Source organism: Biomphalaria glabrata, chromosome 18, assembly GCF_947242115.1.
Source record: "Biomphalaria glabrata chromosome 18, xgBioGlab47.1, whole genome shotgun sequence".
Taxonomy (NCBI): domain Eukaryota; kingdom Metazoa; phylum Mollusca; class Gastropoda; family Planorbidae; genus Biomphalaria; species Biomphalaria glabrata.
In genome coordinates, this window is record NC_074728.1 from 10,404,365 (window position 1) to 10,421,145 (window position 16,781).

General features: G+C 35.8%; 2 protein-coding genes across 5 annotated transcripts in view; both read right to left on the reverse strand.

Annotated features, from left to right (window-relative positions):
• The window catches only part of LOC106071272 (zinc finger protein 493-like), a 12,110-nt gene extending 7,240 nt beyond the window's left edge, over positions 1-4,870 (reverse strand). Inside the window, exon 1 of one of the 4 annotated variants that reach the window (XM_056016782.1) lies at positions 4,749-4,870. The gene's annotated coding sequence lies outside the window, so the exon portion shown is untranslated. The other 3 variants (XM_056016783.1, XM_013231335.2, XM_056016781.1) reach the window with 3 other exon arrangements.
• A 3,419-nt stretch (positions 4,871-8,289) lies between these two features.
• On the reverse strand, positions 8,290-12,256 carry LOC106071273 (toll-like receptor 4). Its single transcript, XM_056016780.1, has 2 exons — positions 11,862-12,256; positions 8,290-11,406 (listed from the first exon to the last, which is right to left on the reverse strand). Exon 2 carries the CDS (start codon positions 11,370-11,372, stop codon positions 8,682-8,684), a length of 2,691 nt encoding a protein of 896 aa, XP_055872755.1. The 5' UTR covers positions 11,373-11,406; positions 11,862-12,256; the 3' UTR covers positions 8,290-8,681.
• Positions 12,257-16,781: the final 4,525 nt, after the last annotated feature.

A 16,781-nucleotide genomic window follows, 5' to 3' on the forward strand; every position in this document is an offset into this window, starting at 1 on the left:
CAAAAATTGGTTTAACTTAAGCTAGTCATTTGATTTGTTGATACCAGTATTAAGATCTAGATTACTTTATTGACTTAAAAAAAAATGACTTAGATTGGATCTAGACTATGATAAAATAACCTTATCATTAACACAAAAAAGACTTAAGTCTTATATTTGCCTGCTTAAAGGAAAGCCTACTCTGATCCAAGCATCACAATAAATGGACATGATATAAATGCAGTGGACAGATTCACCTATCTTGGCAGCACACTCTCCAGAAACGGAAAGATTGATATGAAATCGACCTGCGTATCGCTGAGGCCAGTGCATCCAATGGCAGACTGTCTAAAAATGTCCGGAACAGAAGAGGTATCACCACAAAAACAAAGCTAAGGGTCTATTGAGCTGTCATCCTCCCTACATTGCTCTATGCCTCAGAAACGTGGAGAGTGTACAGAAAACATGCAAAGAAACTGAACCACTTTCACATGACATGTCTAAGAAAAATACTGAATGTCAAAAAATGGCAAGAAAAAAATACCAGATACTGAGGTCTTTTGAAGAGCGGGTCTGCAATGCATCCACAAAATTCTGATGCACTCCCAGCTGTGATGGGCAGGACATGTCTGCAGAATGAAAGACCGCCTCATCCCTAAACGACTCCTGTATGGCCAATTATGGGAAGGAAAGTGCTCACAAGGCTGACAAAGAAAACACTTTAGGGACACCCTCAAAGCTTCTCTCAAAGCGTTCAGCATAAACCCAGCCACCTGGGAGACAGAAGCACATACATGACAGACATCATGGCGACACATTGTGAAAATTTGCGGACAAATTGCTGAGGAAAAGAGAACAGCGCTGGCAGAAGAAAAGCGACAGAGAAGAAAAGCAAGGCCAATGACACTAGCTCCAGCTGGAATAACCAGCCCAGTGTGCAGCCAATATTCCAGGCTCACATAGGTCTCACCAGCCATATGAGGAGGCACAAAACCCCAGTGCAAAGCCCCCCTGGATGACAAAACTGGTCATCATCGAACCACGATGGACAAACTATAGACTATAGTTCGTATATATATGATAAAATAGGTCTAGTCTAGCAAGATCTAGATATCTCGACTCAACATACTCAATCTATTATTTATTATATAAATAAATTAGTATCTAGATCTAGATTATCTAGTCTATATAAGTATAATATATATAGATCTATCTATAGGATTATAGACTTAGATCTAGATCTAGTAAGTATAGACTATTGACTATAGAATAGATCTAGATTCTATAGATCTAGATCTATTATAGTATAGTATATATATATAGATATTTTTATAGATCTAGACATATCTAGATCTGTAGATCTATTCTATATTAACTATATATTTATTATATTTTATATAAATTATAATATAGAGATCTAGATCTTATGCTTATTAATCAACAGGACACTATGTGTATGACTATGGAGTATGGTGACACTGACAGTGTCCTGGAGTCAGTGACAGCGTGAAAGTGTTAAAGGGAAACTCCGATGGTTTTGACAATTTTTGATATATTTTATATGTTTTTTGATTTACAGATAATTAATAAATTTAATATATTATTATTTTGTTTTTATTTGCAATAATTTAATAACTTAGTAATTGATATTTTTCTGACGTAATTTTCCTACGCATCCAAAACGGTCAGACTTTCACCGGGTTTCTATGTGACATCACACATGCCTATTAATTTAATCTATCGAATTACTGTATAATGGAAAACCATTACAGTAACGTTTACATTCTCGTAAAAGAAATATATCTTTGTCTATGCAGTTAGGTCTAAATCTTGTAAGCAAAGAAAAAAATGCTTATTAAAAGTAGATTTACATACTTGACTAACCACGGCAGTGTGTATCTTCTCGCCTGACCACTCAACACACAACAAACACTATCGCTTGGTTGTCTTGTCATGACTGACTACACGTAGTCTAGACTAGCCTTAAACTGACCAGTCAGACCTGCGATCTATTTACTTCTTGGGGCAGGGAGGGGCTTAGATGAAAATGTTACTTTTTTTCTCGAGTTGGTTGTCCTAATGCTTTTAAATATATCTATCTTCTATATATAACTGTACCATAGTGCTTCACTAGGCCGTCATTAAGACTTACAGCCTAACAGCTACTGTAACAATGAAGCGATACGATTGGTCAAATCTAGTTTCCCTTTCACTATTGTTGAGGGAAGTGACGAATGCATAACCTAAACTCAAAATATCAAAGAACACCGTTTTTTTGGAGATGTCAAGAATTTACTGTCTAATTTATTAAATATAAATGTTTCTAAGCATTTAAATACAAAATGGTAAAGTGTTTTACTATTACATTACCCGTGATTACCCTAACCCTAGAATTTAAATATGTCAATAACTAAAATTTGAAAAACCATCGGAGTGTCCCTTTAAGTTAGATCTAGTGACAGTAACATCTTGAGTGTAACTGTAAGTGTGTAACAGTAACAGTAATATCATTTAATATGAGTCTGTACTGGACTGTAGATCTAGATAATGATAAGTCTAAGTCATATTCATATACTATTAGAGTATAGAGAGATCTATCATCGAGTTAGAGTAGATTCTAGATTAACTAGATAGTACTATTGAGTATTGACAGTATTGTACTACTACTACTGAACTTGTAGATAGATTATATCATTAGATTATGATTAGATACTCTTCTAGATTCTAAGATTAAAAGATAGAGTCCAAACTATATAGTTAAAAATAATACTATAACTATAAGTATAAATACTATAATTAGTATAATATAATTATACATTATAGCCCATAGGCTAGGCCATATTTATGATAAGTAATAGGGCTGATAGGGTCAGGGTGCTAATCTAGAGTAGAGTAGTAGTAAGTAGTAGTCTTAGTAGAGTCTGACTAGATTTCACTAGATTCTAGAGTAGATCTATTCTAGAGTCTAGAGTAATCTACTTTATCTAGACTTTTCACTAACTCTAACTCTAGTAAACTCACGGTCACTCTACTGTAGTCTACTAGACTCTAGTGACTAAGTCTAGTCTAGTTAAGTCTAGTTATTAGTTAAATCTCTAGATTTAGATCTAGTATTAGTATAAGTCTATATAGACTCTAGTCTATAATAACTCAAGTATTATCTACCCTAATAGTAGACTATAGTTAATACATAGTCTAAATCTAGATTCTATTTTTAAGTATAATATATTTAATGTAGATCTAGATTTACTCTAAATATAAAACCTAGATCTACCTCAGACAATTTTCGATAGCAGATTTTAAAATATCAGAATTGATATCTTGATTTAATAAAATAAACCCAGATTTTTCAATGTGTACCGGTACAAATAGTTTAAAAGACACAAGCATATAGATTTAGCTTTTTTCTCAGCGTTGATTTCACCCCATTGAATTAACATTATTATTTTACATTTGGTTTATAAACTAATTTGTATTCCGTAAAAAGAGCATGCATACCCTATAATTATATATCAAATTTAACATGTTCTGGTAACTAACACAAAGGTTATTAAAGTTAAATCATAACAGGATAGTGAAACACACATGAGAAAAATGAATCATTCCATTAGAAAGTGGAAAATAATTACGGATAGAAAGAGCTAGATCTAGATCTAGATCTATATCTTTTTAGTTGATATCAAAAGCCTATAGATCAGGGGTTCTCAACCTGTGGATCGCGACCACTTTGGGAAAGTGGCGTAGCTAGGGTGGGGGGAGGAGAATTTGAATCCCCCAGGCCCCCACTTGAGTGGGGGTTTTTTACATTAAAAATAAATATTATGCAAAATGCAGGGACCCCAAAGAGGTCAAGCAACCTGGGCCCCCAAACGATGGGAAATTCCTAGCTACGTCCCTGCTTTGGGGGTCGAATGACCATTTGCCAGGGGTCGCCTAAGACCATCGGAAATTTTTTTTTTTTTTGGCAATTTTTTTAATCGGATTTTTTTTTCTAATGTGTTGTAATAATCATATTTGTACCATAGTGGATATGCCCTATAGATTTACATTAGTGATTGCAATAGAGTGGGATATTACTCAGATAACATTATTACCAAACAAATTATTTGAAACTATCGTCACGGTCAAGGATCAATGAAAAAAAAAAAAGGTGGGGTTGACAAATATAAACAAGGACATACTGCCAGAGGATACAGAGGGCACTTTTAGGGAACATATCATCCTTGTTAGAAAGTATACACGTTTTTTTTTAAATTGGTTCTTTGTTGTTGTTGTTTTTTGTTGTTGTTGTTTTATAATTGTTATTCAAAAATAGATGCTGCATATCACATCTCCGTTGTTGCAGAATACATTTTTCAACAAATGAAATTACTGTTAATCAATTCGTCGAAACACTTATTGGCGTATCACGCATTTCTTTGGTGAAGATCTAATCACGTCAATAATACGCTATCGTATTATAGTCAATGAAAATAAATTCATTATGGAAAAGAGAATGACGATTATTTTTACGGTATAGTTTTACTTCAATAGTTCAAGAAGGAATTCAGAGACCCCGTTCCAACATTTGTAATGAAGTTCTCTCTGCCGTATGAATTGACTCAGATGGCAAGTACCATAAAACTTATCAGCCTATGAAGCTTCTTATATTGTTGGCTCTCAGAATTGCCAGTGTTCTAAAACCTCACAAGGAGATATTGTCAGCGGCCGAAGACTGCTTGTTATGATTGGAGCCAAATTTATAAATAAATTTAGTGCAATATCCATACCTAATGACACTATTCACAAAAGATTAGTTGACATGTCTTCTGATTGTAAGGAAATGATGTCTGCCTCTTTAACAATATGTTACATCCAGCTTGATGAATCCACTGGCGTGGTAGATTGTGTTATGACATGATTAGGAATTAGTTATTTGTTTCGGGAATAAGGGGAAAGTTTTAATTAGCGACAAGTGACGTGACAGATCTTTAAAAAATAAGAACGCTCTAAGTGACGCTAAAAGGAAGACGCTTCTTGTAGAGTAGTAGACTTGAGTACGACATAACTGACATCGGACGATTCCCTTCTTGAGTATTAAACATATTTGTAGAACAACATATCAGCGTCGACTACATATTTGATTGTTTCGGCCTTTCGCCGGTGTTACTGAAGTAGTTGAGTTCAGAGTTACTTCCAGTCAGATCTACACTAGACAGATTGCCAAGAATCAACACCGCGCGGAGGCCTTAACAATTGTTCACAATTAGGCCTACTAGTTCCAGTATACTTAAGATATATACATAATGGCGATTTTAAAGATTAGTTTCTATATCTATGCAAAACTCTATAAACGAGCTCTACAGCGAGTGATGTAACTGACAAAGTTGGTTCAATTTGAAAAGTAAAAGACCTCTTGGAAAAATATTTGGGGTGTCTGCACAGACGGTGCTCTAATTATGCTTGCAAGTCGGTCTGGATGTCATTGTTTGTTACAGAATGAGTCACCATAAGAATCCATAGTAACTCATTGTATGATTCATGACATATATTAACAACGTCATAGCAATATTTCTCTTCAATGCCAGTTACACAATTCTGGATCCATTGTTTTCAGTCATTCTGTTCTATGTGAGATTTTTTCGAGACTTCCTCTTCCATTTCCAACACTGTATCTTTGTGAAACACTTTTTTAATATGTCTGTCAGTTATCAAGTCTTAATACAGAAATAAACTTGATGTGAATTCCTAATATAGTGAAATAAAAACAAGCTCAACCTTCGCACAAACTTTGGCGTGTTTGAAAATACTGTCGTAACGTTTTCCACTTTTTAAATTGTAAAATATGTTTGTAACGTGAATATTGTAAACAGACACAATTCTATGAGTGTAGCCAAGGGGTCTAAGTTTAAAACCCCCTCCAGATGGTTTTGAGTTTACCCCCCCCCCCCCCATACAGATAGTAGGCCTATTGTTGTTACCCCACTCCCTCTTCATTATTATTATTAAGCAAACAACAGTCACCAAATTCTACGAGCGTAGCTAAAGGGGTTTTGAGTTAGTTTTCTCTCCCCCCCCCCCAACAGATGGTTTTAACGATAAATTTCACCTTTTGGATATAAGATCTAAAGCAAACCAGTCACCAAATTACATTAGCGTAGCCACGGTTACACATTTCTACCAGTCGCTGGGCTCCATTAATAAGGTGCAGTGAATAAGTAGATTTTGTTTTTGAACTAAACTTTTTAAATAGCAGGATAATGCACAGTAGATACATCAGAATATGCACTTTTTTGTTTTAAATACCGGAAATAATGCTTGGCGGCGGGGCTCCAAAAGAATGAAGAGTTAGAATATAATAATGATTAACTACACGCACAAACACGCACACACATAACCCCCCCCCCCAACCCTCCCAGAAAAAAATCCTGGCTACGCTCATGAGTGTCCACCATATGTTTCAGCGTAGGAGTAGAGATATAACATGGCGCTATTAGGGAGATCAAGAGAGTTAATTCTTGTTTGCGTTCTAGAGAAACTTGGCGTATCAAAATTTCTACACATTCTACACCCTGTTGGTTGCCGTGTTTCATTATGAATGCCAAACCTTACTTTAACTACGTTAACAGAATACTTTTGCGCAAATGGAGAATATAGTGGATCAGTTTGTTTACATTTAAGGTTGAGTTATTTCCGCTTTGTTTAAATAAGAAACCAATCAAAATATATTCTAAATGTAGCCTTTAAAAAATCATTTATTTTTGTAATTTAAAATGATTATAAAAAACAGATATAAACATATGAAAAAAAAAGGAAACTATTACAATAAATACTTTAAAAAAACAAAGCTTATATAAGGGAAAGAGCTACACATTTACGACAATATCTCTCAATATTGTAATATTTATCAAACAAAATCAATTAATTAGCCATACCACTAATTAATTAATGAATTGGCTAGTTTATTTGATTGATTCATTTGTTGTTAAGGTTGTTAACTTTTTAAGGTTTCAACTTGATCTGAGACAAGGAAGTGGGAGAAATAACAGGACACAACTTGTATAAGACAGACCGAGGCCATTCGGTATAGAATGCTTAAACACTGAACTGCCACGTCACAACCTGTGGGCAGTTAAGACCAATAGCTCGTTGCCACGTCATACAGACCTCTCACACAATAGGGTCGGACTTAGGCATAGGCAAACTAGGCAGTCACATAGGACTTCCAATTTATGAGGGCCTTACATAGGACTAAAAGGATTTAGAGAAAAACTACGGAAATTGCGATAGAGTCTGTATAAATTAAATTTTTGTCGATTTAGATATAGAACATGCATTTTTGTTTTTTGTTTTCTTTTTAATTCACTTTGCTTAGTGCCTCCCATTATCCAACACAGGCACTGTAGGCAAACAATGAATAAAACAAAAAGCAAATTAGAATTATTATTTCATTGCTCGTGAATACGGTACAACTATTTAGCTATTAATAGCAACACTCCATTTAACACAGGAACAGTGAACAACTAAATTAAATATGGTGCTGTCAGTGTTAGAAAGCGATACATTTGCGTGCATTATCTATCTATCTATCTATCTATATATATACAGAATATACACAGGGACGAGGTGGCTGAGTGGTTAAGCGCTTGACTTCCGAACCTGGGATCCTGGGTTCGAATCTTGATGAAGACTGGGATTTTGAATTCGGGATTTTTAGGGCTCTCCTGAGTCCACCCAACTCTAATGAGTACCTGACTTTTGTTGGGGAAGGTAAAAGCGGTTGATCGTTGTGCTGGCCACACGACACCCTTGCTCGTTAAACGTTGGTCAAAGAAACAGATGACCTTAACATTATTTGACCTATAGACCCCAATGTCTGAAAGGGAAACTTTGCTTTTCTTTATTTAACAGGAACAGAGAAAACTAAAATTAATTGTGCTATTTAGTTGTTTTACATTGAGTGTTAGAAAGCGATAAATAATAATATAATAATATCTATCTATCTATCTATCTATCTATCTATCTATCTATCTATCTATCTATCTATCTATCTATCTATCTATCTATCTATCTTATCTTATCTTATCTTATCTATATCGTTACCTACATTTAAAATCGTCGGGTAGGCATGTTTCATAAAAAATTAAAATAAATAAAAGTATCTTAATAAAAATACATAAATATAGCAAAACAACAACAACAACAACAACACTATAGTCGAATTGTAGAATATTGATATTCTCTTTATCTATCTATCTATCTATCTATCTATCTATCTATCTATCTATCTATCTATCTATCTATCTATCTATCTATCTATCTATCTATCTATCTATCTATCTATCTATCTATCTATCTATCTATCTATCTATCTATCTATCTATCTTTTTTCTTTCTTTCTTTCTTTCTATATTTATATACCCTCATATCTGCTCATATATCCTACATATACACAAACATCAGATTTTCAATGACAGCAGGTTTCGTCTAATACCTCAGGAATAGGAAGACTACTTTATCTTCATAGTACAAAACATTTAACTAATGCTTTACTTTATGTGGACAGGGGTCAGGGATGCCTTAATCTTCGGACTCGAAGACATGTTTCGAATGCAGAGCGAATTGTTAATGCCAGCATAGCGGTAAAATAGTGGCTTTTTAGATCACAGCGACCTGGATGTAGTTATCATTAAAGATTTGACCGTGACCTTTCGCATCCACAACTATCCTCTGATTCTCATTTTCAACGTTTGAATTAAGTTGTAGCTAAGGTTCCATGAGGGTACCACCATAATATTCTCTTCCTCGACTGCAGCCAGCCACTCCTGAGGCACTTGATCGTAAAGAGATTCCTGTACCAGATAAATCAACTGACCAGGGTTGGCCGGCGAATGAGCAATCAGGGCGGTGCTGATTGCAAAACGTAGAAATTCTTCCTGAAAGAATTGGTCACTCACAACGCAGATGATGCGCCAGCTCGAAGCTATATTGTCGCAGATGCTCATCAATACGTTTTCACCTGCTACGTCGTCTGCACCGTGGATGTGTACCGGAAGTCCTCGGATACACCTTGACAAACTCCTTTTTAAAAGATCTGAAATATTCGGGTCAGGACAAATAATAAAAACCATTGAGTAATCTTGGCTAGTGTGTAGCTTGAATCCATATAGAAGATGGTACACCCCCGACATAACTACGCGCCATTTCCTGGCGTATATCAGCGCTACCAGCAAGACTATAGTGAACACACCGTAAATAACTAAAGCAGCGTAAAAGAAATCTTGTCCCACACACTGACGCCAGAAGTCACCAATGTCTTTGAATTTGAACACGTAAGACACCAAATAATTTCTGTCGAGGCACGTGAAGTTTCCATTTTTGTCCAATGTTACCGAAGTATTCATCAACCATTTTAGAAAGACTAGACTCGGGCATGCGCAAGACAAGACATTGCCATCCAGGAATAAATAAAGTTTCCCAAGAATTCTCGTCTGCGCATCCAGGGCCATCATCGTGCCTTTATCCAAGCTAACGATACTGTTAGTGCGCAAGCTCAACCATTCTATTTCCGGGGTTATGCGCAGGTCAAAGGGCACGCTTATAAACCTATTGCCTTCCAGGTTTAACCAGCGAAGCTTTGTGTTGGTCAGAAATATTTTTCTGGGAAGAAAACTCAACAAATTGTTTGATAAATCTAAACTAGTTAAATTGACAAGACTCTGAAAAAGCCGTTGACTGTGCATAGTTATGAAAGTCGAATCAAAATTGCACTGTGACAGTTCTAATAGTTCTAAAGAAGAAAATCCATCAAAAAATATTGTCGATAAAACATTGAGATTATTCCCAGACAAAATGAGCGTTTTGACTCCTGTAAATCCAGAAATATTGCCTATAAAATTATAACCATTGTTGAAGGAGAAATCGATATATTGAACGTTGCTGGCATTCATAAAATGAATATTGCGTTTAAAATTAACAGAGTTGAAATACCAGTTTAGGTCAATATATTTTATCGACTCTGATATGCGTAAAGTAATAATTGTGGAATCATCCAAAAAAATATTTTTCACTATCCAGTTGTATAAAACATCGGCTCCTTCCTTAACATTGAACTTTTGTGGGTGCTTTTTGTTGTACTGACTTTTAATAAGTGATCCTTGTTTGTCTTTTAAGTGGCTGACTAATAAGCTGCCATATTCTTTGTCGCTAGCGATATTGTCTACAAAACTGCTGTAGTAATGTTTTTCAAGCCAGTCGCCCGTAACGATGACAAACTCAATGCTTCTCATCCTAAACACATCTCTTAGAATCTCGCGCTTGCTCAGCAAGGAGGTTTCTGATAAGTCCAGAAATTTAAGGCACCTGTCCCAAACTTCGCTGGAGAGGGCGCCTGTTTCAATGACTAATATGTTGTTTCTGTAAATGATAACCTGCTTCACGCAGATAGATGTGAGGTAGATAGTGTCGTTCTTTGTCAGTAGCCCATCACCAGTGGTTATACCTAACGATTTATCGTAGAGATTGATTATAACCTCGTAGAGGACAATGGAAGTCATGTTGGTGTTTGCTAAAGGCTTCAAAAGCTGCAAGGCGCGGTGAAATCCAACGGCGACGTGATCCAGGAATAAAGTCTCTAGATGCTCGAAGGCACCAAATGCCATGTCGTCGAACTTTGCTACATCACAGGCCGACCAGTACAGCGATTTGACAGTTTTCACGTTCTCGAAACTCGAATTTGTCACTTGATTTACACCCCCTTGAATCCCAAGATACGTTAGTTTTGTCAGGTTTGAAAAGAAGTCGTCAAAATACAGAGTATCTCCCCGAGTATCTAGATTTAGAATCCTCAAGTTCGTTAAACATCCAAGCAGTTTAGGATAGCCTGTCGGTTTACTTGCATTACTGCTTGCATGACGCTGGCTTTGAATCTTACCCTCTAACCATTGTTGCTTGATTCGCAACTCTGTAAGATTGACGAGTGGACACAGATCTATCTCTGGATGCGAGTAGATATTTAACCTATTCCATTCTAGGTTGAGATATTCCAGACTTACTAAATCCACAAAAGCAAAAATATCGATTTTGCTAATTAGGTTCCTCGAAATGTCAAGAATACGTAGTTTCGAGAGTCCAACAAACGTAGTGTTCTCAAGAGTGGTTAGAAGATTCTCGTTCAGTAATAGAATAGTGATGTTTTTTGGAAACCAAACATTTGAAACGTAGTCTAGAGATAGTCTTTGACAATCAGCTTTCACTTCCAACCGCCTAAATGTAAGAGTACACGGAATTTTGTCTTGATACTTTGACGTCTCTTGCAAGGAAGCTGTTCCAGTATTTGCACCGCCCAGAACATGAATTCGAATGCACAGTCCCAGAATGACAAAAGGAAAATTGCTTGAAAATACAAGTTTCATTTTCACGCAGTCTATTTCGCATTGAAGATCCTGTCTAAACAAAAAGAAAACGAATGACAAAGAAGTAATACAAAGCAACAATCTATCTATCTATCTATCTATCTATCTATCTATCTATCTATCTATCTATCTATCTATCTATCTATCTATCTATCTATCTATCTATCTATCTATCTATCTATCTATCTATCTATCTATCTATCTATCTATCTATCTATCTATCTATCTATCTATCTATCTATCTATCTATCTATCTATCTATCTATCTAATCTTATCTTATCTTATCTTATCTTATCTGTCTATCTATCTATCTGTCTTATCTTATCTTATCTATATCGTTACCTACATTTAAAATCGTCGGGTATGCATGTTTCATAAAAATTTTAAAATAAATAAAAGTATCTTAATAAAAATACATAAATATAGCAAAACAACAACATTATAGTCGAATTGTAGAATATTGATATTCTCTTTATAAGTAAACATACCTTGCACGACCGTGTAGCAGGCTCCAAAGGTATCAATATTCTCTATTCAATGACATAATATTTAAATTCGATAAATGTCACTCTGCTTCACATATCCACATTGTCGATGCCTGGTCACTGCCTGGTCTTTCCCCTCCTGTCATTGTTAGATTTGCTGTTTTAAGATCGGGGAAAAGAAAACAAAAGAATCATGGCGACTTATGAACAAAATTAAAAAAATCCTGTTTAAATGTTAGAAGGAACTATGAAGTTCGAGACGTCTCTACCTTCTAGTTTACGTCTCGCTTAATACGTCCTGGTTACCTTTTTTTTTGGTTACAAACTTTGGGAGATCTGTCCCACACTGCCTGCTACTTGCTTAACTTGCCATACAAGAGCACACACACACACGCTACTCAGACACATGCCACTCAGACACACACACACACACACACGCGCACACACACACACACACACACACACATACATACATATATATATATATATACATATGTTAATATAGTTTTTTGTATTACCACCGCCTCCTTTTGTACCCCCCCTCCAAATAAAATCTTACATTTGTTACTTGTTGCATTTATTGTTCACCGTGGCTTGGTTGGAGTAACCCAACTACAGTCAATGTCTTTTTACAGACATCTATTAATAGACTTTGGATTGGGGAAAAAAGAGGGGAGAGTACAGATTCGGTTTTCCGAGTGTGTTACGCTTGAATTATTTCATACCGATAGACTTCTAGTACGGAGCAAATATAATAATCAAACAATGTTAAAAGCTGGCACGAATGTTAGCTGTATATTGCGAACTTTTCATAATCTCTATAATAAATACTGTTCTTTTTTTTTTCATTTAACATTGTCCCCATCGTCAGTTTTTACATTGTAGTTTTTACCTCGAAATCGCAATATACATCATTTAATAACGTTATGTACAGATGAGATCGTACATAGTCTATTTTTACTTTATAGAACTTCTACCACAGAGTTTTCTTATTACATAACATACATGACCAAGAAAGCTATGGACAGTGAAAGTACATGGGTCTCAGCTCAGGAAGAAAAACGTACAATCCGAAAAACGTCCAGCTCCTCTACCACCGAAACAAAAGCCACCTTAACCTGCGCTATCTGTGAACGGGAGTGTCTCTCCAAAATAGGGCTCCACAGCCACATTAGGAAGTGTGCTCTGAGATGAACCATAGTCGTTCTACGACTGAAGGAGGCCAATGATGATGAATAATAATAATAGTGTTAATATCCTTGAGGAAATTTGTTTACATTTGTGCATTACAAAAACTATACATTATTAAAGCAAACAATTTGTACGATAGCACACATACCCCACTTTCTCCTTAACATTACATGTGAAATTAAAATCAGCAAGTTGCATTTTGTTCAACGATTTCATTGCCAAAAGAACTTTTGCATCTCTTTGTTATTTGTGATGTATCTCCCTTGTCATTGTGAAATGTTATAATCATGAAACGGAGCGTGTATTTTTATACTTAAATTTTTTTAATAGCTTTTCTAGTAAACGTTTCCTCGACTAGGTTTCATTTTGCTTTTAGAATTTTATAGCAGACCTACTTCGATTTTTTTTATGGTTTCTCCTTTTGGTCAATGATTAGACGGTCTCCTCTTCAAATTTAAGATTTAGACTCTCTAAGTGATGTCAACATCTTATTGAAAAACATTGACCTTATGTAATTATTGTGTTATGTTTAATTAAAGGCGTCGATATAGGTCATATCTCTTGCTTTAATAGAATGAGCAAAAGTCGTGACAAAAAAAATACGTACCAACCACAGACCTATATATATAGGAAAGGCCCATCAGCTAAATGGCATATAAAGCGAACACCTCCCCGTAATTTTTATCCATTCTTATTTATTTCAAAAGTAACTGCAGAACTAATAAAATGGTATTACAAAGACTCCATTTTTCTACATTTCCCACATATTCATTTTCGTTTTCCCTCATAAAATAAAGCATAGCTGGAGGTCAAAGTTGACATGTATGGAAATTTCATTCTCAAAACGTTTCCGGATAAACGAGAATAGGTCCGAACTTAAGGCGATTTTAAAGCACCAATGGACATCGGCCGAAAAAAATTTGCATATTGTACTTCTAAATAGATGTGGAAATAGTTAGCTATAATAGCTAAGGCTATTTATTCCGTTGAAAAAAATATATTGGGGTGTTCGCTTTAAATGACCTTTTTAACTAAAAACCTATTCAGCGAAAGCCCCTATAATAAGCTTAAAAAGTCATTTAATGATAATTTAGTGACTGATTTAATCTGTTTTTCTTTTTGTCTTATCTATTGTTATTATTTGTAAACTGAAATATTAAAATAATAGGCCTATTTTTAACCTTAACCCAATGTCTTCAATTTCGAAGATTAAGGATGAGTGCATTAAGTGTTTCACATGACTGCGCCCAGTTACGACCAGCATATTTTCCCGCATTTTCTTTCCGTCTAAAATGTTTGACTCGCATCTCTCCAGCAGTCTCTCAGATGTCATATGCTGGCAGTTACTTTCCTCTGTGCCAGTGAGGGTGAAATGACGCTTCAGTTGATCTTAACAGCGCTTAGGCCTATACGGCTTATACGGGGGGTGTGGGGTGGGGGGGAGTATGGGGGGAGACCTCTGTTTTGCCTTTTTTTTAACTGGGTGGTTAACCTCTTGTTACTAATTAATGATAGTAATATGTGTATAAATGTTTAAAAGATCAGAATTCATTTTCACAGGGTTCCCCCACCATTCTGAGATTAGGATTTCAGGAGATTTCCAAGAGTTTTCCAGGAGAAAATATTCGATTTCAGGAACGGAAAAAAGGCGAACTATATATTTAGTAATAAATATAAGAATTACCATATAATATATATGTATAAAATTACAAGATCTCTCCTGAGCCTTTCGTCTCCACTCCCGAAACCCAAGCTGTTGTAGATCTGCTTCCCATACATCATCAATCCATCGCATTCGGGATCTGCCTTTGGGTCAATCAGCGCGCATGTGTGTAGGCCCTATGTGTGTGTGTGGGGGGGGGGAGAGATCGAGTTGATGGTGATTAAGTGCACTGAACATGTGTTCTTAAAAAAAATAGTCGCAGTAACGAGAGTATATGAAATGGAGAGTAAAACGACGTGGACTAGCCTATAGGGAGGAGGTGAGATAGAATTTTGTAGTTTCTTTCTTTAAAAAAAAATATTTGATCGCAAGTTTCATAGGCTATATAGACATCAGTTCCAAGCAAAGAAAGGAGATGTGGAGCACAAGAAAAGTGAAAAAAAATTTAGGCCTAATGCCACAAGGAGGACAATTGTTATAATGCTTCATGAAAGAAGTTAGATGATAGAACTAATTGAAGCATAATTTCGTATATTTTAACATGCTATTTCGCTATTTTTTACGGCCTTTCGCTCATTATGACTCCCGCGAAAATTGCGTTCGCTGATTAGGTCCGAACCCTACCGTAAGTTGACTTGAATTATAAATTTAATAGCTGATATGGAAAAAAGAGTCAAATTTAGTTTTATCTCCCAATAGCTGAGGAGTCCTCAGATGTTTTCATTTCTTAAATAAGTTTAACCATTGCGGAGTTATAAATTCTAAACTAAAAACTGGCACAAAAGCGTTCGCCATTGGTCCTTTCCCATATATATTTATTTATATTATATCTAGACTGGAAAACGGAAACAACTTCTTATTAATCCATTTACAGATATAGATATAGCCTACATATAGATTGTTATTTTCATCCATCGCAGTGGCGCTACAGCCCATGGAGCTGTTAGTGCTTCCACCACTATAAAATATAGTATACTCCTTGGTTCTGAAAATGTCAGAGTCTTTCCACCTGATTTCCTGTTGGGCTACAAGGGGTATCCTATATTTCTTTAACACTTCAGTAAGTTGGGCTAGCGCACCTGCTCCTTAAAGGCTTAGCACGTTACATGTCGCAAAACAAAATTCATGTCCTTTTCCAGGCCTAGGTCGTTTTCTGTTGAGATTTGTCCGTGTATTCTTGTGTGTAGAAGCTTTCGTAACAGTATTTTTTTATATGACAGAGTTGTTAGCCCTGTGCATAACCATCTGAGGGGCTGCCCCTTTTAGCTCTCTGGATAGCTGCCTTTATTTTCGTCTGACAATATATACATATTCGGTAGATGTCATTGTAATATATGTGTAATATATATCTTTATCAAAAATTGGCAATTAGTTTGTTATTAAGTTAACAGCAATGCCTGGTCGTTCGGTTAACGTGCTGCACTGATTATCTCGATGGTTCCGGGTTCATACCCTGCTCGCTGCCATCCCCCGTCGTCCAGCGGCAGGTTTGGACAAGGAAGTAAATTATCTTTAACTTTGAAGGAACATCCGAAACATGTAAAAACATTTTTTTACAGCGACAAACGAATCTTTGAAACATTACTTTTGACAATCAAAATAAAATATCACGTCTTGAATATTCCTAGAGAATAGGCGGATCCGACAGGGATCCGACGGGGCCGCCTCTGAGTTTGTGTGATAACACAAATTCTTTTTGTAATCTTGTTTTTGTTTTGTTTTATTTTAGTTGTTCTATCAGACCCATATTCGCGATCACTAACAGAACGGTAATTAATGTCAGCTGGCAACAGGGGCAGACTGGGTGTCAAAATCGGCCCCGGCATTTCTATAAAATTCGGCCCACAAATTCTCTATCATGTGATGGGCATCCATGTCTAGGTTTATCGGTCCTTCAAAATCATTGTTAAGTTTGATAATGTATCGATATGCATGCATACAGTGAACTCTATATCTTAATAAGCAATCTAGCGTCTTTTTAAATCAGCAATTATGTAGGCCCTAAAAAGATGATGCCTACTAGTAGCACTGTCTACATTCTACATTTTATTTTCGGAAAATGTGTTTGA